The sequence below is a fragment of the Oncorhynchus kisutch genome, linkage group LG7, assembly GCF_002021735.2.
Source record: "Oncorhynchus kisutch isolate 150728-3 linkage group LG7, Okis_V2, whole genome shotgun sequence".
Classification (NCBI taxonomy): Eukaryota; Metazoa; Chordata; class Actinopteri; order Salmoniformes; family Salmonidae; genus Oncorhynchus; species Oncorhynchus kisutch.
Window position 1 is genome coordinate 3,478,370 of NC_034180.2, and position 21,181 is coordinate 3,499,550.

The 21,181-nt window shown below is 46.1% G+C and overlaps 1 protein-coding gene across 2 annotated transcripts in view; it reads right to left on the reverse strand.

Annotated features, from left to right (window-relative positions):
- Positions 1-21,181, reverse strand: part of LOC116374666 (F-box/WD repeat-containing protein 7-like) — a 134,399-nt gene that overhangs the window by 47,862 nt on the left and 65,356 nt on the right. Inside the window, exons 3-4 of one of the 2 annotated variants that reach the window (XM_031828392.1) lie at positions 8,680-9,417; positions 7,595-8,008 (exon numbers count right to left, since the gene is read on the reverse strand). In XM_031828392.1, the coding sequence (XP_031684252.1) occupies positions 7,967-8,008; positions 8,680-9,348 (711 nt within the window). In that variant the 5' untranslated portion in view covers positions 9,349-9,417 and the 3' untranslated portion in view covers positions 7,595-7,966. Of the gene's footprint in view, positions 1-7,594; positions 8,009-8,679; positions 9,418-21,181 lie in introns of those variants that run through there. The other variant, XM_031828390.1, reaches the window with a different exon arrangement.

Sequence of the window (21,181 nt, forward strand, 5' to 3'; positions counted from 1 at the left end):
AAAACCTCTTAAAGCTCTCCTGCATTTTTTCAATATTTTGTTAAAAATCGCGCAAAATTTCAACGTCCTGCTACTCATGCCAGGAATATAGAATATGCATATGATTAGTATGTGTGGATAGAAAACACTCTGAAGTTTCTAAAACGGGTTAAATCATGTCTGTGACTATAACAGAACGTGAATAGCAGGCACAATCCCAAGAAAAAGTATCCATCCGCCAGTCTCTGTATTGTCTATGGCAAGGGAAAATAGATAGCTTTCAGTTTACAGTTCCTACAGATTCCACACGATGTCGCCAGTACTGGCAATTACTTTGAAGTTCATCCTTGGTGGAATGACAAATAGGCACATCCTGTCATCCAGTACACACAGGAAGTTTCTGGAAGAGAGAATTTGGACCATGATTTCAAGAGTAGCTGCTATTGAATACAGATCGCCCCGTGATCAATTTGATCGATTATTAACGTCTCACCTGGCCCTAAGAGGTTTTAAGGGCTTGTAAGTAAACGTTTCACGTAAGGTAAGGTCTATTGTTGTATTCCAGGTGTAAGGTAAGGTCTATTGTTGTATTCCAGGTCTCACGTAAGGTAAGGTCTATTGTTGTATTCCAGGTCTCACGTAAGGTAAGGTCTATTGTTGTATTCCAGGTCTCACGTAAGGTAAGGTCTATTGTTGTATTCCAGGTCTCACGTAAGGTCTATTGTTGTATTCCAGGTCTCACGTAAGGTCTATTGTTGTATTCCAGGTCTCACGTAAGGTCTATTGTTGTATTCCAGATCTATTGTTGTATTCGACGCATGTGACAAATAAAACGTGATTTGAAACATGGACATGTCCCGTTTCCTTTTCTTTTCAATTGAACCTTTATTTAACTAGGCAAGTCAGTTAAGAACAAATTCTTATTTACAATGACAGCCTATCGGGGAACAGTGGGTTAATTGCCTTGTTCAGGGGCAGAACGACAGATTTGAACCTAGTCAGCTTAGTGATTCGATCCAGCAACCTTTCAATTACTGGCCCAACACGGTAACCACTAGGTTACCTGCTGCCTCTATTCATCACAGGGGCGATATACCTAGTACCTACCCTACTTGCATGAACTCAGTGTTCAGATGCCATCTGGGCTGACCCCTGGCTGTCAAACAGGCATATAAAAAGGCCTCCCTCCCCCAGAAGGGCCTTGGCCTTGACTGCCCCTGGGGCATTGTCTGGAGAGGATCCAGGTCCAAAATGGGGCTGAACAATGCTGGTGACATGTGTGGCGAGACACACACACACACAGTAGAGGTCTATGTGATGTCTGTACATAGGCCTACACACCTCATCCACATAGAAATTAAGACATTTGCAAGCCAGGCAGCAAGGCCGACACAGCCTGGCCCCCCTCCCCAGACCCAGGCTGGCCCCCTCCCTCTCTATGCCAGAACACAGAGGTGTGTCATTGAGATCACCAACAGTGGATTCCAATTGTTCACATGTTCAAAAGTGTGCCCCCCCCCCCACCCCCCACCCCACAGAGATTAGAGCAGTTAAAGGGTACACACACACACACACCGGCAGGCAGACAGTCAAAAGGCGGCTCAGTCACCATGGAAGCCTAATCTCCTGTTCTGTCTAATCCACCACCCCAGATGGTTTATGGGGGATTTATTGTCAGGGCTAATGGGGAATCCCAGAGGAGGGAAGTGCATATGCATATTCCACATAAATCATCTGTGATGTGGTGTTGAGACTAAAGGTTTAGAAAACAACTAAATACCAAGGAGGATAGTTTTATGATATCATAAGCCATCTACCACAGTCTGACCGATGCTAGTTTATGTTAAGCCTATTGCAATGAAGTAACCTTGTCCTTTAAATATACACACAGTAGACAAACTGCACGACAGCGGCCAAACGGACAGCAGTCATATCTAACCCCTACACATCCACTACGGCATTCATGAACCATCACGTTGTAATACTGTTTGATGGAATGCCTCTTTAATTGCTTGGAACAGAAAGGCATCTGTTGTAGAGAATACAATAGAAGTTGATCAGAGTGCTACAAGCAGGTTAGTTACAGGTTTAGTTAGAGGTTGTCAGTGGTGTAGAGGTCATTAATGCACAGCATGTGAGTAGTCATGGAGCGGAGGTTAAATCCCAGAGTTCACTGTACCTTGTGGGAAACATGACCCCACTGGGAGAGTGCTTTCTGTCTCTGACTCTCTCTGTGTGTGTGTGTGTGTGTGTGTGTGTGTGTGTGTGTGTGTGTGTGTGTGTGTGTGTGTGTGTGTGTGTGTGTGTGTGTGTGTGTGTGTGTGTGAAGCAGCAGAGGAACTTGGCAGGCAGTCAGGTTGAGAGTGATGGAGAGTAAGAGGAGGAAGAGAGGGTCTAATTCAGGAGCCTCTCCTAACCCAGGCCATGTAGTTCAGAGAGCCACAAGCCCCCATCTGTCCCCCTCTCAAGACATGCCAGGCAGAACAGCTTACTGATACATTCCTCCACACAGGCAGCAGCCTACTCAGACTTTAACACAGGGCTGTTTCTACATACCAGCCCCGTGTTGGTTCCAGCACTTCCACACCTCTCACGGTGTTTACTGTATCACACACATACGTCCATCCCACCGTGATTCAAAACACTTGTATTCCAATAGCAAAGCACATAAAGCCAAAAGATGCACAGCAATCAAGGCTGTTTCTACATTCAGGCCTGATGTTGGGAGCAACACTTGAACCTCTCACAGTTTGCCATCTCTGCTCAATCACATACACCATTGACCACCACACCACGATTGGAAACACTGGTTATATAAGTATAGCATATGACTTAGCACAGCCTTATTTAGTCCACACACCGCTAACATGCACATAGGCTTGTTTAAAAGCACTTCTCCTGTCTCCTGAATATAGGATATTTGACCCTGTTCAGTTCCTCCTTATTACAAACAGACTGAGTCTCCAGCTGTGAAAATATATCTCAGACAGACTCCAAAAGGCAACACAAAAGGACTGAATACACTCTGTTGGGGGGACAGGGGGGGGGGCTTGATCACCAGAGGCACTTTTTGCCAGTCTAAAATACCCAACTGGTTGTCATCAATTCTAAAACGAGAGCTCTCGGTCAGAGAACTCCAACAGCTTATTTTCTACATTAAATATTTATTTTCTCACGCGGTTTGGCTTCTGGAGATTTAAATTCTGATTGCATATTCTCGACAATGAAAGAGCATTCTCGTTATCCCACTAAGCCATACTTCAGGATCTGCCTGCCAAGGACATCTCAACAAACAGTGAGCCAGAGAAAGACACTCGTCTTAACGTTACACACACTATAAAAACACTGGTATTATCAACTAGCTTTAGACTCAGATCGTTCCTCCTGAATACATAATGGAACTAAGAATCCAAGTTTAATCCATGATTAACTCTTTCTTGGTACTAAAAACCAGCGATTCTCAACTGGTGGGAGGTTTTGAGTGTGTCGCGGGTGTCTGAGCAAAAAATAAATAGTCCAGTCTGAACTGAAACAACTTAAACCAGGTATTAGTTGTGTAGAAATTATAATGAACTTACATTTAATTATTGAATCGTTTAACAATTTTTCTTCAATCATAATATTTTGAATATAGAACTATTAGCAGCGCTGTGTTGGTTGGTTTTGTGGTCTCAAGCCAGTGAGTTAATTAACATTCTTCATCAAGAATATGGGCCTCATTTAATTACCAACAATGAAAGAGGTGGGAACGTTGCTCCCTCGTCATATAACTGCTACATTTACTACTAGTATAGAATTCAAAATAGTTTCCAGATTGTATTTGTGATTATTTTTTTGCGATACTACTATTGGGTCGCGACAGAGACAACCTTGTGCAATTTGGGTTCCGAGGCAAAACCAGTTGAGAACCACTGCTATAAACTGAGGTCTATGATTAGATATAGGACAATGCCTGCGGGGGCAGAGCTAATCTAGATAACCAGGGCATCGTCTGACATCTACTCAAAACTATGTCCATTATCACAGCCTAGGCTCTTGTACAGCAACCTTTTATCAAACCTTTATTTAACTGATTGCTGGTGTTGCTGGCCATTTGGCGCTAACGTGGTGAGAACCAGGGGGGGGGGCTGTGATAATGACTTTGGGGTCGTGCTGTGACAGAGGCCGAGGTCAATTGCTCACGGCCAGTCGTGGGTCCGTGGGAATTCTGGGTCTTCTGCGTTTAGTCTCCTTCACCCGTGAAGAGATGTCTTTTCTTTCAAAACAATAACTAAGGAGGATGGAAGTAAGGAGCATGTGGTGGGTTGAACTTATCCCTGACCAGAGCTTCTGGGCTGGCCACTATGGGAGAATTCAGAGCAGATGTGCTGTTCTCCAGTTCTATTTCTCCCAACCTCCCTCTTCATAAAGACGGACTGTCTAAAAACACATGTTGGAGTTTACGTGTTCTAAGAAAGTCTCCAACTGTAACGCACAACGAGAAATAACAAATACTCTAAGAGATGAAACTGAATCGAGGTCAATTGCAGAGCAATTTGAATCCCCAGCTGGACGTTAGCTTTCCTCGAGGTCCGGCAGCAGTTGAACTTGTGTCTTGTCGCAAAGTCAGCACAGGCAGCAACACCAGACAGTCCGACACACACCAAGCAAATTGAAAACGCTTGACACTTGGAGATAATTACATGAGAAGAGAAACATAGCCGATAACAACATCTCCACATCAATATACAAATACTTCAGAGAGCAGGTCACTCCGTTACAGACCATTACATCACTGATATTGAAATGTGTAACCTTCCAGGATTAAGAAACTGCAGCCGTTAGTGGTCCTGTGAGGCCGCTGCTCCTAGCCTCGTAAGACATGAGTGTCAGCTGGCGCGCCGATACCCACCACACACAATCGAGATCGACAGTTAGGTCAAAGTATTTCAGGACAATGTTAGCTGTGTATAAGTCAAGCACAACCAGCCGTCTCGAGAAAACCAACCTAGAGACACACACACAGCAGTAACAACTCCACACATGCTCACCAGTAGCAGCGCCACCTTCTTCATGGTGCGATTCCCCATTGCAGGAGGAAGACTGGTCAGGCTGGACTGGAGGATGAGGAGCAGTTAGTTCTAGAGCTGTTCAGTAACAGTGAGACAGACGGGCCACTTCCCTGTTGTTGACAAGCGTTACTGTCACAGCTCCCCGGCTTGTGGCTCGCTCGGATGTGAATGGATTCGCTGCTACAGTAGCTCTCCCTCCCCCTTCTCTCTCTCCATCTCTCCAAGGTGTTTGACTGCTACAGCTCGATCACGCTCACAGGAGAGAAGGGGGTGGGTTGGTATGGCAAAAACAACGTGGCACACGTGTGAAAGGTGAACAGAGCCACGTGGCTCGGCACAACGAGACTCCAGGACTGCCTGAAGGAAAGGTGAACAGAGCCACGTGGCTCGGCACAACGAGAGACTCCAGGACTGCCTGAAGGAAAGGTGAACAGAGCCACGTGGCTCGGCACAACGAGAGACTCCAGGACTGCCTGAAGGAAAGGTGAACAGAGCCACGTGGCTCGGCACAACGAGAGACTCCAGGACTGCCTGAAGGAAAGGTGAACAGAGCCACGTGGCTCGGCACAACGAGAGACTCCAGGACTGCCTGAAGGAAAGGTGAACAGGTGACACTTGCCCGAGGACAAAACGGGGGGGGGGGGGTAGATGACACACATTCGTCCTTCTCTGGAGTGATAAATCTAGTCCAATAAAATGGTCTGCTGCCTGGTCTCCTCGTCTTTCAGGGGAGGCTCTGTCCTTGTAGCAGAGGGCTACCCCGGGTCCAAGGCTACCAGGCGGGCCGAGTTTGTCACTTTAATGCAGTTCATTACTTCTCCGGACTAATTAAAGAGTGATTTCCGAAGGCGGCGGAATAGATTTGCCTTCACGGGTTTCCTGGGTGATTTGAGAAGAGCAGCGGGGAATGGATGACCTGTCAGTCCAACACAGCACTGTGTCGATCGTGTTGCCTAGACAGACAGCAAGATGTGGTTCGACGAGAACACACTAGAGTAGGTGGGCGGCCAAGCACTGGGCTGGGTCCTTGCTGAATGCTCCAGTCTCTCAACTGACTGAGCTGGACTTGAAGTACTACAGGCCTGCTTAAATGGCCTGCTTCTCCAGGCCTGCTTCTCCAGAGAACGCTGGAGTTTTGCGAGCATTGGCTCGCAAAACTACCGCCAACTTCCCTCACACTGGACAGAGACATAAATGACACGAGTTCATCCGACTATGGGAAGTAGATAAAGGGCCTCATTGCCAAAATCTTACAATCAGTCTTACAATCAGAAATATTATTTGAGTCAACAACCTCAGTATATTGACGACCCATAACCTGATATGAAATTAGAGTAGAAGTAAAGCTCAGCTGAAGTAAACACCGTGGTGCTCAACAACGACAGAAGCGTCGCTGGGAACAATCTTTCAAGACACTCCATCTTCACTTATGGATCCTCAAAATAGAAGGTACGGCTTCTTGAAGTCAGCACCTTTGCTGCTTCTACCAAGAGGGAATGTCCCAGACACGGGTCAGGCATGCAACCCAAGAAAAGGTTGCCAGCTACTGCTATATGTCAATCAGCACATAACATTCTCCCTGTATGACCTATGCATTGTAGAGTATAGAAATAGAAATGACTAGAAATTCTATCTATGAAGATCAGCTGTATTCAACTCTTACCGTACGAGGTTCAGAGCCTGCTGGTTTTCTGTTCTACCTGATATTTCATTGCACCCACCTGATGTCCAAGGTCTAAAATCAGTCTGATTCGAGGGGAACAAATGAAAAAAAAAATGGGGGGAAAAAAACGCAGTGGGACTGGCTCAGAGGTCCAGAGTTGAGTTGAGGGTTGTAGACCTTCTCATAGTACCTACTACAGAATACTGTAAATGTTCTCTTAGAAGTTTAATAGGCCGATAAGCTATAATTGCTTGATATGGCATTAATGCATTGCTGTAGCATTGCAAGTTGACCACAGATACAGCATGACAAATGGGGTACACCTAGCAGAGTGTAGAGGGCATGTGAAATAGCATTTCAAGACCAAAATCGCAGGCCTTTTTATTGGCATTTTCAACAGTCAAGAAGTTAACTCCATTAATTTAAAGATGTAGTAACTTCTTTTGAACACAAGAGGGAGCCATTGGATTAGAAATACAGCAATACCGTACTGCTCAACAAGAGTTGTGGATCATGTTCAGTATCAACAACATGTCATGCCTGGAGGAAAGGGTCGCTAGATTATTAGACGCTGTTAGAGGTTTTGCACATTTCTGAAAGTGTCTGCTTTGAAACAGAGCTGGGCTGCTTATCGCCACCTTCTCAGGGATGTGGAAAAGCAAGGAGCATAACTTACTTTGATCCTATTCACACAATACTGTACCTGTTTCTATGTACATTAAGACCATCACATTAGGACACACACAACAAACTGACCACAGGTTAGTGATGTCACAATACCAGAATTTTGTCTTTGATACGGACACCAGGTTCAGTGTCATAATACTAGATACCAGCATGATACCAAGGGGAAAAAGAAGGCCTATTAGCCATTCACAGAATGCTACTTGATCCAGACAGATCTTTAGGAGTTCAATATTTTCTTTATTTAACTAGGCAATATCATTACATTTGACATAGATTTGGATTATACAATCAATTTGACTTTGTTTTTACCAATCTAACTACATAACAGAAAGGTAATCATTTATTTGAATGGGAAATCTCTATAGATAAATTGGGGAAATCAAGATGTAGCCTTGGCCTAGTCACAATACAGGTGTGTGCATGCATTGAGTTATTGTTTTGGCTGATTTCACAGGGCTACAGATGACAAACAAATCTGTTACCCTTCCATTCGGGACTTATTTTATTGTACTGATCAACAACATTTGCATAGAAGAAGAAAAATATTTGATCAAATGTGTGCGTTGTCTCTTTAAGGCCCATGATGTCATTCACACTCAGTTTGTGGCTCCAGCAAAGACAATATTGACTGGAAGAGACATGAGACGAGGGAGATTACATGAATGAATACATTTTTTGGAGACAATCAGCAGTAGTATGTGTTATGGTTTGCATATTATCGCCAACAAGGTACTAGGGTAGTGAACTGATGTATGCATCAGCTGGAAGCTAGCAAGGAAACTTAGCTTACAAAGCTGGAAGCTAGCAGTATCTTCTTGTTCTAGCCTGTAATGGACATTGTTGCCGTTTTGCAATATTCACAGGTGTTAACTTCTGTTCAGCACAAGTGGTGATGCAGCCCAGACTCCCAGGGAGTGCACTGGTTCCTCAGGCCAGGCTAGAGACAGTATGAGTGGGGAGTTAATGTGATGCAGCCCAGACTCCCAGGGTGTGCACTGGTTCCTCAGGCCAGGCTAGAGACAGTATGAGTGGGGAGTTAATGTGATGCAGCCCAGACTCCCAGGGTGTGCACTGGTTCCTCAGGCCAGGCTAGAGCTAGCAATGAGGAAGCGGACTAGGTACGATAAGGCGATGTCGGCTGCGCTGATACAGACTTGATCCTCTCTCAAATCAGAAGACGGCGTGAGACATTTGACAAAAGAACGAAAGTAACAATTCTAGTAGAGAACCGTTTTTGAAGGTTCTATTATCTAGTAAGTTCTGGTATACTGTGAAACATGAATACTGGTCAGGTCTTACCTTCTTCTTGATGGGTGAGCTTTGGTGTTGGCATCCCGAGGACTGGTCCAGGTTGTTGTTGGGGACAGACACATCACTCCTGAGGGAGGGTGAGTGGAGGCCATCCTCCCCCTCCTCCTCCTCTTCCTCCTCCCTCCCACTCTCCTCCGAATGCTCAAAGTCATCACTGTCCTGGTCCATCTCCTCCTCGTCCTCCTCATCCCTCCCCGTTCGCTCTCCTCCCTCTGTCCTTTCCTCCTCCTCCTCTCCCTGCTGGCTGCCACTGTTGTTGTTCTCCTCTTCCTCCTCCTCGTCGTCATCCCGCCCCTGTTGCCGTCGCTCCGCCTCCCACATCCACCGGCCGCCCTTAGTCACTCCTCCGTTCACCTCGTTGGGTACTCCTCCTCCATCCTCCTCCTCCCCATCTCCCTGGGGTCCATTCTGCCTGGAGGTCCATGGCTCTTCCACTCCTTCCCCCCCTGCCGAGGCCGCAGGCTGGACTCTGGACTGCTGGTGTTCTTGGTCCTCCACCACCCGGTTCATGTGCTCCTCCTCGTCGGCCTCCTCTCCAGGCTGCTGGCCCTGGGGCGTCCGGGCCGAGGAGGAGGCGTTACCTCGCTGGGCCCCCGGGCCCCCTCGCCGGCCCCCCAGGCCCCGCCTGCTGCCCCCCGACAGCAGATCCTGGTTCATTTCCAAAAGCCAGCTTGCTACCTCCTGGACCTTCACTAGGCTGTCTGAGGAGGAGAAGGGCTTGGCATTCTGTAGGAGAGAGATACGAAACGGGCGAGAGACAGAGGGGGGGGGGGGGGAGAGAGAGGAGATATTAGAGTTATCCATCTCATACACACAGACAATTGCAATGCTGACGCTCACCAAAATAAAGTGGAAATAACCCCTTCATCTTTTATTCATAACGGTAGAAATAAAACAAAGCATTTGTGCTGGGAGATGCATGAAATGGTTGCATTTTGGTGGGGAGACAATAGAGGAAAGCTTTGGCTCACACAGCACGGGCCTTGGAACTTCTACAATAACTAACTACCGAGCCTCAACGTGACACACACACACACACACACACACACACACACAGGTATTCTAGCCTCTGACACAGCCAATGAACACAGCCCATCTGTCATGATATGAAAGCAGCGACAATCCTGGCTCCGTATGGGAGAATCCAGTCCAACTACTGTTCTTAACCATTGGGGTAGTTTGGAGTTGGATGGCGGCTGTGGAACGTTGTTCAGAATGAGAAAGTCCAGCTGTTATGTTTAGAGCTGTTTATCATCCGAGGCTGCTGGTCTACTGACAGTGAATCTGGTGGTGGTTCCCAGAAACTTTAGCCTAATCAAAATAAATCTAAATATGCTGGGCTGAGGAATTTAACTCTCGTCTTGGTAAACATACTGTAGGCTTGTGTCAGACAGCTTGTTCATGCTGTTTGAAGCCTGCCGTTATTCACAAAACTATAGAAGTTAATCACGCAAGCATGATATGATGTGGCCTGTTTGTGCCGTTTTGCCAACTCCTACTGGCAGCACAAACAGATCTGGGACCAGGTTGAGGGTGTAAGCCTACATCAGAATATAAGGCCACGTTAGCTAGTTAGATGACAGGGACTCTGTACCCGAAACTGATGGAGCCAAGTTACCCAACATGACACCACCTTCACTCTGAAGCCAAAGTGTCAGAAAGCTCATTATGTACGGCCTGAATATGAGAATGAGTTTGGAAAGACAAGTGAGGGACTGAGTGAGGGAGAGGAGGAGTGCAGGCTAGAGGAGAAGGAGTGAGGGAGCAGGGAGGAGTGCAGGCCAGGGGAACAGTGGAAAAGCTCCATCCCAGCCATGTTGTTTCATTAGCCTCTTGGGTGATCACAGTGATGGTCTATGTGGCAGTCTAGAACAGGACACATTCACCTTGCCCAGGCACGCAGACAAAGTTGAACCTGAATGAGTTCACTCCGAGCCATGCATTTAGAGAAATGCATGACTGAGTTCACGGTCAGTGTCCCTCACTCTTATAGGAGATTACAGTAGGAAGGTTGTCTGACACACACACACACACCAAACCTATCTATCACCTGGTGGAAAATAGCCTAGCATAACCTACATGCCATCCCCTCCTTTTGAAGTCGGCCACATTCTGTCTCCTGTTCCCCAGGAGAGGCGACTGTTTGAGAGACTGGACCACCTCCATTGATACCAACAGGAAGTGAGTGCACTCCGTTAGAACAGGAATAGACCCGGCCTGCCTGTGAACTCCATTCAGAGGACGAGTCAATCTGACAACGGCTGACAGTGCATTTGATAAACTGGATAAACTGGCAGGACACTGGCAGGACACAGACACTACGCCAAAGCAATGAATCAGCCACTGAAAGAAGAGCCAAGAGAACAGGAATCTGTAGCCTAAACAGGGGTGTCAAGAACATTATTATTATTTTTACCTTTACTTTACTAGGCAAGTCAGTTAAGAACAAATTCTTGCCTTGTTCAGGGGCAGAACCTTGTCAGCTCGGGGATTCGATCTTGCAACCTTTTGGTTACCAGTCCAACGCTCTAACCACTAGGGTACGTGCCGCCCCTTATAACCATAGATGTGACCAACATGTGAGAGCACAGATAGTTTTTAATCCGAATCTAGCGTCAGAAACATCCTTGATGTTCATTCTGAGAAGAGGTATCCTCTTCCAGTACTTGACTGAAGAACCAGCAGAGGGAGTACTTGTACAGAGTCCCGCTGAAATCCCATTCAAATCAACCAGAGAAGACTTCCAAAACCATAGGTCAGAGTTTCCAAAACTCCTTCCTGGGGAACCTAAGGGGTGCACGTTTTGGTTTTTGCCCTAACACTACACAGCTGGTTCAAATTAAAGCTTGATTATCAGTTGGTTATTTGAAATCAGCTGTGTCGTGCTAGGGCAGAAACCAAAACGTGCACCCCTTAGGGTCCCCAGGACAGAGCTCGGGAAACCCCGTCATAGATCATTCATCATAACGTTGACACCAGATATCATTCATCATAACGTCGACACCAGAGATCATTCATCATAACGTCGACACCAGAGATCATTCATCATAACGTCGACACCAGAGATCATTCATCATAACGTCGGCACCAGAGATCATTCATCATAACGTCGGCACCAGAGATCATTCATCATAACGTCGACACCAGAGATCATTCATCATAACGTCGACACCAGAGATCATTCATCATAACGTCGACACCAGAGATCATTCATCCACTATGATCACCATGACTAAGATGCTTAAGATGATACTGGACCAGTATAATGGTCCATAGACAGATAGCAGCCTACGCTTCATTAAGACAACCTGTATGGCTGCTAATGAGATCATATAAAAGGTCAAAGGTAACGGGTGAGCAGCAGAGGTGTTACATGCATAGAACTGGAATTACATTGTGCTTTTTACCATTCTAGTATTTATATTTCTATGGTTATAAGGGCAGTGTTAAGACGGAATAAAACATTTGTCAGCGTTAATCAGACAGCGGAAACAGTGGGAGGTCGATACAAATTCTATAAGCCAACAACGGCCCTGGGAGAGCGCGCGCACACACACAGTTGGAGCTGTGGTGTGTAATGACAGGATGCCATTAGGTTGTGTGTAACAAGGTAGAAGGTGACAAGAATAAAATGGCAGCACTCAGGACAAGAGGGCCAGACTCTCTCCATAGCATATAATGTGGCACAGAGCTGGCCCTTCTGTGGGAGCGGGGCCCATTCAAACATGGCCAACTGTTGCTTTACTGTTATGGTTAGACCTATTCTTTACTGAGCAGGTGCCTCTAGTGGAGCATACACAACACAGGTACCTTTCAGCAGCAGTTAAGAAAACACATAATTATCCAGCTGCACATTTACTACTACAGCAATAACCTGGAAGTACGGAGCCCCAAGGCCCTGGGGCGTCCGGGCTACCTGGAATTTCTATCAGTCACAAGTACCTGCTCTAGCTAGTTTATTTCCTAACCAAATACAAATGACTATTTCCTTCTTCAGATGTATTTTTCATTTTGGGCTTGTTTTATGATAGCGGCAACTTCTCGTTTGATGACTTCAACCTTGGACAATCAGCGGGGGCTCCTCCAGCAACGTTTAATCAACCTCCAATTAATGTAAGAGAATGTTTTCCGACCGCCGTACCGACCAGTGCTTTGCTTGTTAGCGTAACCCCTCTGATTAATGTTGTCTCCAACAGGAGGTGAAATGTTAGTGCTAATTAGACCACCCAATCAAGAGAGAGAGCCCAGCCAGAAGGCGGGCGGAGGTTAGAGTTTGAAACACTGGCTAGTGTTTTAAAAACAGAAGCTCTCACTATTCCCCTCCCCCTGCTTGATGTAATTGAGGATGGTTAAAGCGTTCGTCGTTTCATGTTTGGCTTTGATCTGTTGGGCCCTAAAGCCTGCTGTGAACACATTGCTAAAAATCAGCCACAGGGGCAGGAATTACAGTACAGCAGAGGGATTATCCACCGCAGGGCAGATCCAGGGCTGAATGGAGAGATGCAGCAGGGCAGATCCAGGGCTGAATGGAGAGATGCAGCAGGGCAGATCCAGGGCTGAATGGAGAGATGCAGCAGGGCAGATCCAGGGCTGAATGGAGAGATGCAGCAGGGCAGATCCAGGGCTGAATGGAGAGATGCAGCAGGGCAGATCCAGGGCTGAATGGAGGACTGCAGCAGGGCAGATCCAGGGCTGAATGGAGAGATGCAGCAGGGCAGATCCAGGGCTGAATGGAGAGATGCAGCAGGGCAGATCCAGGGCTGAATGGAGAGATGCAGCAGGGCAGATCCAGGGCTGAATGGAGGACTGCAGCAGGGCAGATCCAGGGCTGAATGGAGGACTGCAGCAGGGCAGATCCAGGGCTGAATGGAGGACTGCAGCAGGGCAGATCCAGGGCTGAATGGAGGACTGCAGCAGGGCAGCACAGCTGGGGGACTGATGGAGGAAGCTATTAAAACGCTGGTTAGGGGAGGTGGAGGGGGGAGTCGATGCACCTGTTGGGAACCGTGGGAAAATACACTAAGTCCTAAATGGCACCCTAGTCCCCATATAGTGCACTACTTTTGACCAGGGCTCGTAGTGTTCTACGGGACAGGGTGCTATTTGGGACGCATCCCTAATGTGCTTAACTTTTCCTGGAAGGACGCTTGATTGGTCGACGTCCCTCGTCTTTATAGGAGCAGTTGGAGGACAATGTTGCTGTTCCAACATGCCTTGCACTGAGGTTATTTCCGTGTGACTGAACAGATGTGCTTAGACCTTAAGACTGTTTGTGCTATTGAGAATATTACTAACTCAAATACTGTTCTCTCTCGCCCACCCTTCCTGCCTGCCTCGCTCTCACACAGTTCTCAATGGAACATGACTGAGCCACTCTCTCCGGCCAGTGACATACTGCATCTGTAAATATGTCCTGAATGGTGCCCCATACTGGCCATCAGCTCTCTGGGGACACAGGCATCCGGGCATGGGGTCACCCCTGTAACCCCTCAATGCCCCCGAGGAAGGAGGCTTTCCCAGTACACTAGGGCTTGGGAAATGACCTTTATCTAGGCAGGGTTCCTCCATTTCATTCAGTCATCCACTCTTCACTGGTTATGCTCTAGCTCGACAGACTCCTGGTGGGAAGACGGTCTCATCTTTAACCCCTGACACTCCAGGGAATTGGCCTTTATGGATAGGGCTAAACTGAACTGTTTCTTACAGAAGAAATATGGTAAGAGTTTGCATAACCACGGTAGCAATTAGAAATTAACAGTTTGAAGATCATGGGAAAATTAGACTAAAAAGGTGAGAACAGCAGCTCACCCGACAAGACTAAATCCAAACATGATGATGTTGTGTGCTGCCTGTTACATTTATTGTACATTTCGCGGGATTTGTTGATAACGAAAGCGGAAAAAACACTCTGGATACATTCAGTAACATAAGAACATTCCTGGGAAATGTGAGGTACGTGCAACATAAGACCAAACAAATCACAAGGGGTTTGAGTGAGAGGTCTAACTGGTGTTTCCAAGTCGCAACACACCTCTCCAAAGTGTGCACAGTTGACTCAGAAAAAGGGTCTTCAACTCTAGGGGGCTTTTGGAGCTCTCCTAGCTGTGCCGTTGAGGAACTAGAGCAAGCACACTCGTAGTCGTTTCGTTTGGAACACAACCCTGCATCCCCGCCATCACACAATTACTGTTGTTTACGCAATCCAGAAATGGTCCATTATAAATCGCAAATCAGGGTCAGGCAGACATCTGGAAGCGTGTTCCATTGCCGACATGACTAGATAAATGACGAAATCCGATTTTACAGTGTTAGGCTTTCACAAAGCAATTCAGAGAAGCAGATCGGTGCACAAAGAACGGAGTTGCTTGCATTCAGGTGTGGTCCGTTGCAAATGTTCTTCACAATACAACATAGGTGTTTATTCTGTTCGGAACAACCCAGGGTAGAACGCCAAGTAGTCTTGAAACTACATCAAACAGTGATCAGAAATGTTGACACTATGACGTGACATTTTATGTGGCAATGTAAAGTGCACATTTGGATACAATTGCTTGGCTTGCTTGTATGACATCAAAGTGGTATTTGTTATAATCCTCAATGTCTCATCTTTTAAAATATATAGTCCTTGTAATTTACAGCATTTCCTTCAATCAGACAAATTTATTTGCAGACGTTGGCCCAATTAGCGGGAGGGATGAGGGCAACTTCTTGTCACATGAGCGGTGCTAAAATTCAGAACAGCTGTCAGTCAAATCCCATCTAGCGAAGTGAAGCACAGAGCCAGAGCTCTGACGTCACGTATAGCATGCTACTGTAGCGCCACTACGTTCCAATTTAGGCGCGTATCCGTGTGAATATGGACTTATCATGACTGTATGCAGTGTGACCACTTCAGCTCCCTGATCTGAGTTACTATGCAGCCCAGCCCTGGTGTCAGTTCAAAACACAGCCAGTGTTATTTCTCTGTGGATGAGAGAGCACAGCCTCTGATTCGGAGGCGTCAGGACCTGGCACAACGTCAAGAGTTTAAGAGGAAGCAGGAGAAAGTGAGGTAGGGAGAGAGACAAGACAAAGCTGCATCTCTCAAGCCAGCCTCCCGGCTTGCACTAAGAAGTGGAGTACGTGGGTGTGTAGTGTTTCTGCAGGGGGAGGGGTTCTTGTGTACACATCTCCATTGCAAACGCAACATTGTAATAACCATCCAGCATGTAAAATAGCAGACTGTCTGGTTAGCAAGTCGAGGTCTGGCCACTGCATCAGAGGATTCTACTTTTATCTTCACAAGAAGGTTATCGGCCAGTAGTCAGGCTGTCCCTATAATACTAAGCTAGCGATGTCTATTCTCTGATGTCAGGGTCTTTGACGGTGGGGGATAGGGGATACTCTCTCTGGTGGTGTGGGCACCTGTCACTAGGCAACTCTGGGGATCAGAGAGGTGACCACCTGACAGTCTCCTCACCACATCACTGACAAAACAGCCCCCAGTCCCACATCACTGAACTGTGCCAATTAGGCCTACTAGAACACAAGACAATAGTAAAGCATCGTACTTAGTGACCTGAATAATGTTTAGTTCTCAGAAACGCCAGTAGCAAATGCTTGATTAAATAAATATATCCTGAGAAAGCGGCAGATGGTGATTTCTCCAAGTGGTGTGTCCACTCTAGCGCGCCAGATTTACAGCAGACATAGCTTAGATAAAGAGGGTAAAGCCTTGAAGGTCCATTCAGCCTGGTCAGCTGTTCTGGATTGACGAGTGCCATGGGGGCAGAATGGGATGTCCGTTTGGATCGCCACAGCGACAAATGATGGCCACGCAGTCACACACACACACAACTTGGATACAGCAGTTGGTTTCCACAGGTGACAGTGCTGAAGGAGTTCAAATCTAAATTTGTCAAGCGCCGAATACAGCAAGTGTAGACCTTAACGTGAAATGCGTCCTTACAAGCCCTTAACCAACAGTGCAGTTCAAGAAGAGTTAAGAAAAGATTCACCAAATAAACTAAAGTAAAAAATTATTGAAAAAACAACAATAACAAGGCTATATACAGGGATCACCGGTGCCGAGTCAGTGTGCAGGTTAGAGGTCATGTGTACATGTAGGTAGGGGTGAAGTGACTATGCATAGATAATAAACAGAGAGTAGCAGCAGTGTAAAAACAAAATGGAGGGGGGTCAAAGCAATAGTCCGGTGGCCATTTGATTAACTGTTCAGCTTACTTATGGATGGGAGATAGAAGTTGTTAGGGAGCCTTTTGGTCCTAGACTTGGCGATCCGCTACTGCTTGTCATGCGGTAGCAGAGGAAACAGTCTATGACTTGGGTGACTGGAGTCTCTGACAATTTCATGGGCTTTCCTCTGACACCACCTATTATATAGGTCCTGGATTGCAGGAAGCTTGGCCCCAGTGATGTACTGGGCCGTACGCACTAGAGGTCGACCGATTATGATTTTTCATCGCCGATACCGATGATTGGAGGACCAGAAAAAGCAGAAATCAAAAAAAGCTAAATCGGGCGATTTTAATATATATGTATTTGTAATAATGACAATTACAACAATACTGAATAAACAATGAACACTTATTTTAACTTAGTATAATACATATATATAATCTATTTAGTCTCAAATAATGAAACATGCTGAATTTGGTTTAAATAATGCAAAAGTACAGCGTTGGAGAAGAAAGTAAAAGTGCAATATGTGCCATGTAAAAAAGCTGATGTTTAAGTTCCTTGCGCAGAACATGAGAACATATGAAAGCTGGTGGTTCAATATTCCCAGTAAAGAAGTTTTAGGTTGTAGTTATAGGAATTATGACGCATCAACTCTCTCTCTCTCTATACCATTTGTATTTCAGATACCTTTGACTATTGGATGTTCTACTAGACACTTTAGTATTGCCAGCCTAATCTCAGGAGTTGACAGGCTTGAAGTCATAAACAGTGCTGTGAAGCAAGCATTGCTAAGAGCTGCTGGCAAACGCAGTAAAGTTTGAATGAATGCTTACGAGCCTGCTGCTGCCTACCACCGCTCAGACTGCTCTATCAAATCATAGACTTAATTATAATATAACAACACACAGAAATATGATCCTTAGGTCATTAATATGGTCAAATCCGGAAACTATCATTTCGAAAACAAAACGTTTATTCTTTCAGTGAAATACGGAACCGATCCGTATTTTATTGAACGGGCGGCAACCCGAAGTCTAAATATTGCTGTTCCATTGCACAACCTTCAATGTTATGTAATAATTATGTAAAATACTGGCAAATTAGTTCGCAACAAGCCAGGCGGCTCAAACTTTTGCATATACCTTGACTCTGCGTGCAATGAACGCAAGAGACGTGTAGTTAACCTAGTGATATCAACCATGTGTAGTTAACTAGTGATTATGTGAAGATTGATAGTTTTTTACAAGATAAGTTTAATGCTAGCTAGCAACTTACCGTGGCTCCTTGCTGCACTCGCGTAACAGGTGGTCAGCCTGCCACGCAGTTTCCTTGTGGAATGCAATGGGTGTCCAAAAATGCAGATTACAGATTGTTATGAAAACTTGAGAATCGGCCCTAATTAAAATCGACCATGCCTATTAAAGATCGGTCGACCTCTAGTACGCACTACCCTGTGTAGCGCCTTACGGTCAGATGCCGAGCAGTTGCCATACCAGTCGGTGATGCAACCGGTCAGGTTCTCTCGAAGGTGCAGCTGTAGAACTTCTTGAGGATCTCAGGACCCATGCCAAATTCTTTCAGTCTCCTGATGGGGAAAAGTTGTTTGGCCCACCTTTTCCTGTAGTCCATGACCACCTCCTTTGTCTTGCGCTCACATTGAGAGGTTGTTGTCCTGGCACCACACTGCCAGTTCTCTGACCACCTTCCTATTGGCTGTCTCATCGTTGCCTGTGATCAGGCCTACCACTGTTGTGTAGTCAGCAAAATTAATGGTGTTGAGGTCGTGTTTGGCCACGCAGTTGTGGGTGAACAGGGAATACAGGAGGGGACTCGGTGTTGAGGATCAGCGAGGCAGATGTGTTGTTGACTACCCTTACCACCTGGGGGTGACCCGTCAGGAAGTCCAGGATCCAGTTGCAGAGGGAGGTGTTTATTTCCAGAGTCCTTAGCGTAGTGATGAGCTTGAGATTGCGTCATCTGTGGATATGTCGGGGTAGTACGCGAATTGGAGTGGGTCTAGGGTATCCAGGAGGATGCGGTTGATGTGGGCCATGACCAACCTTTCTAAGCACTTCATGGTGACCGACGTGAGTGCTATGGGGCGGTAATCATTTAGGCAGGTTACCTTCGCTTCCTTGGGCACAGGGACTATGGTGGTCTGCTTGAAACATGTAGGTATTACAGAGTCAGTCAGGGAGAGAAAATGTCAGTGAAGACACTTGCCAGTTAGTCGGAACAAGTCCTGGTAATCAATCTGTCCCCGGGGCTTTGTCCTCTTAGTTTTCACATTGTTAACGCTCCTAAAAAGGTGCACACCATTGGAAGTGATAACATCTTGCAGAAACCTTGCAATGTGTTTTTCAAGTTGACCTTTGATCAGTCATGGACGTAAGCATTTATTTTTGTTACCATGTACCTGATACATATGACAGAATATAAAAATCAAACCTCAAACCAGTTCTTACCAGTCGTCCACTGGCAAAATGTGACGAGCATGACACACCAAAGCCATGTTCGATTCAGATGGACACATTGATATTCCGGTCGAGCGATACTTGTCTGCCAGACTGAAAAGAGGGCAAGGCCAGAAAGACAAGACGGAATAGCATGTCTCATCCAGTTTCCCTGAACACTAATCATTCCATAATGGATGACTGATATCTTCAAATTCAGCACCGGGTGGGACAGAACTCTCTCCAGTTAACATGGTCTCATGGACTGGACTGTTGGGACAACAAGTCATGGACTGTTTGGACTGTTGAAACAGCAAGTGAACAGTTAAGAGGGGTGCAGTGTGTGTCATTTTCCTCTTGCTTTCTCCCTCTTATTACTGTGGCCAATGCTTCTTTGGCAGGACATTTGTCTCTGAGGAAGCTGGGCCATGGGAGACTGCAGAGCTTCTAAACTACTCCCGCCAAATGGCGTACACACCACACAGTACCCTGCCCTGAACTCAGTCACTGTTACTAGCCGGCACCACTCGGGACTCAACCCTGCACCTTAGACACTGCTGCCCTATGTACATAGTCATTGAACACTGGTCACGTTAATAATGTTTACATACGGTTTTACCCACTTCATATGTATATACTATATTCTGGTCAAGGCTCATTATATAATTACTGCAGTACACACCTTTTCTATTCATATATTGTCCATCATGTCTATACACACACACCATTATACACATATATATTTCTATGTATAAATTAACTTTTTTTGATGTGTGCATTGTTTTGTATTGTTGGGTATTACTGCACTGTTGGAGCTAGAGAAACAAGCATTTCGCTGCACCTGCGATAAGACCGGCAAAATATGTGTACGTACGCGACCAATAGAATCAGAAAACAAGCCGTTTCTGTGGTTACCGGTAAGCTTCCCTTTAAAAGAAATGTTTCAGAGCAATCATCTCTCCAGCTCACCTCTAGTGTCTGAGCCACTGGATGAATGGATGATAATGAAAGTAAAAGGAAGAAGTAAAAATATAAAAAAAGGGACTAAAGTTCTCATTTCAGATCATTCTGTTTCCTGTAACATTCACAAGATCTGGGACACACAGATCCCCTTGCTTTAGCCCACTGACAAAATGAGACACCAGCCAGGTACATTTCTCTAGCCACACTTCACCTCCTACAGAGACACAGTCGCAGGCTACACACTCAAAAGGAAAATAATGCGCTTTCGACTCTGTCAATCACCATATTCTTATCGGCAGACTCAGTAGCCTCGGTTTTTCGGATGACTGCCTTGCCTGGTTCACCAATTACTTTGCAGACAGAGTTCAGTGTGTCAAATCGGAGGGCATGCTGTCCGGTCCTCTGGCAGTCTCTATGGGGGTGCCACAGGGTTCAATTCTCGGGCCGACTCTTTTCTCTGTGTATATCAATGATGTTGCTCTTGCTGCGGGCGATTCCCTGATCCACCTCTACGCAGACGACACCATTCTATATACTTTCGGCCCGTCCTTGGACACTGTGCTATCTAACCTCCAAACAAGCTTTAATGCCATACAACACTCCTTCCGTGGCCTCCAACTGCTCTTAAACGCTAGTAAAACCAAATGCATGCTTTTCAACCGGTCGCTGCCTGCACCTGCATGCCCGACTAGCATCACCACCCTGGATGGTTCCGACCTAGAATATGTGGACGTCTATAAGTACCTAGGTGTCTGGCTAGACTGCAAACTCTCCTTCCAGACTCATATCAAACATCTCCAATCGAAAATCAAATCAAGAGTCGGCTTTCTATTCCGCAACAAAGCCTCCTTCACTCAAGCCGCCAAGCTTACCCTAGTAAAACTGACTATCCT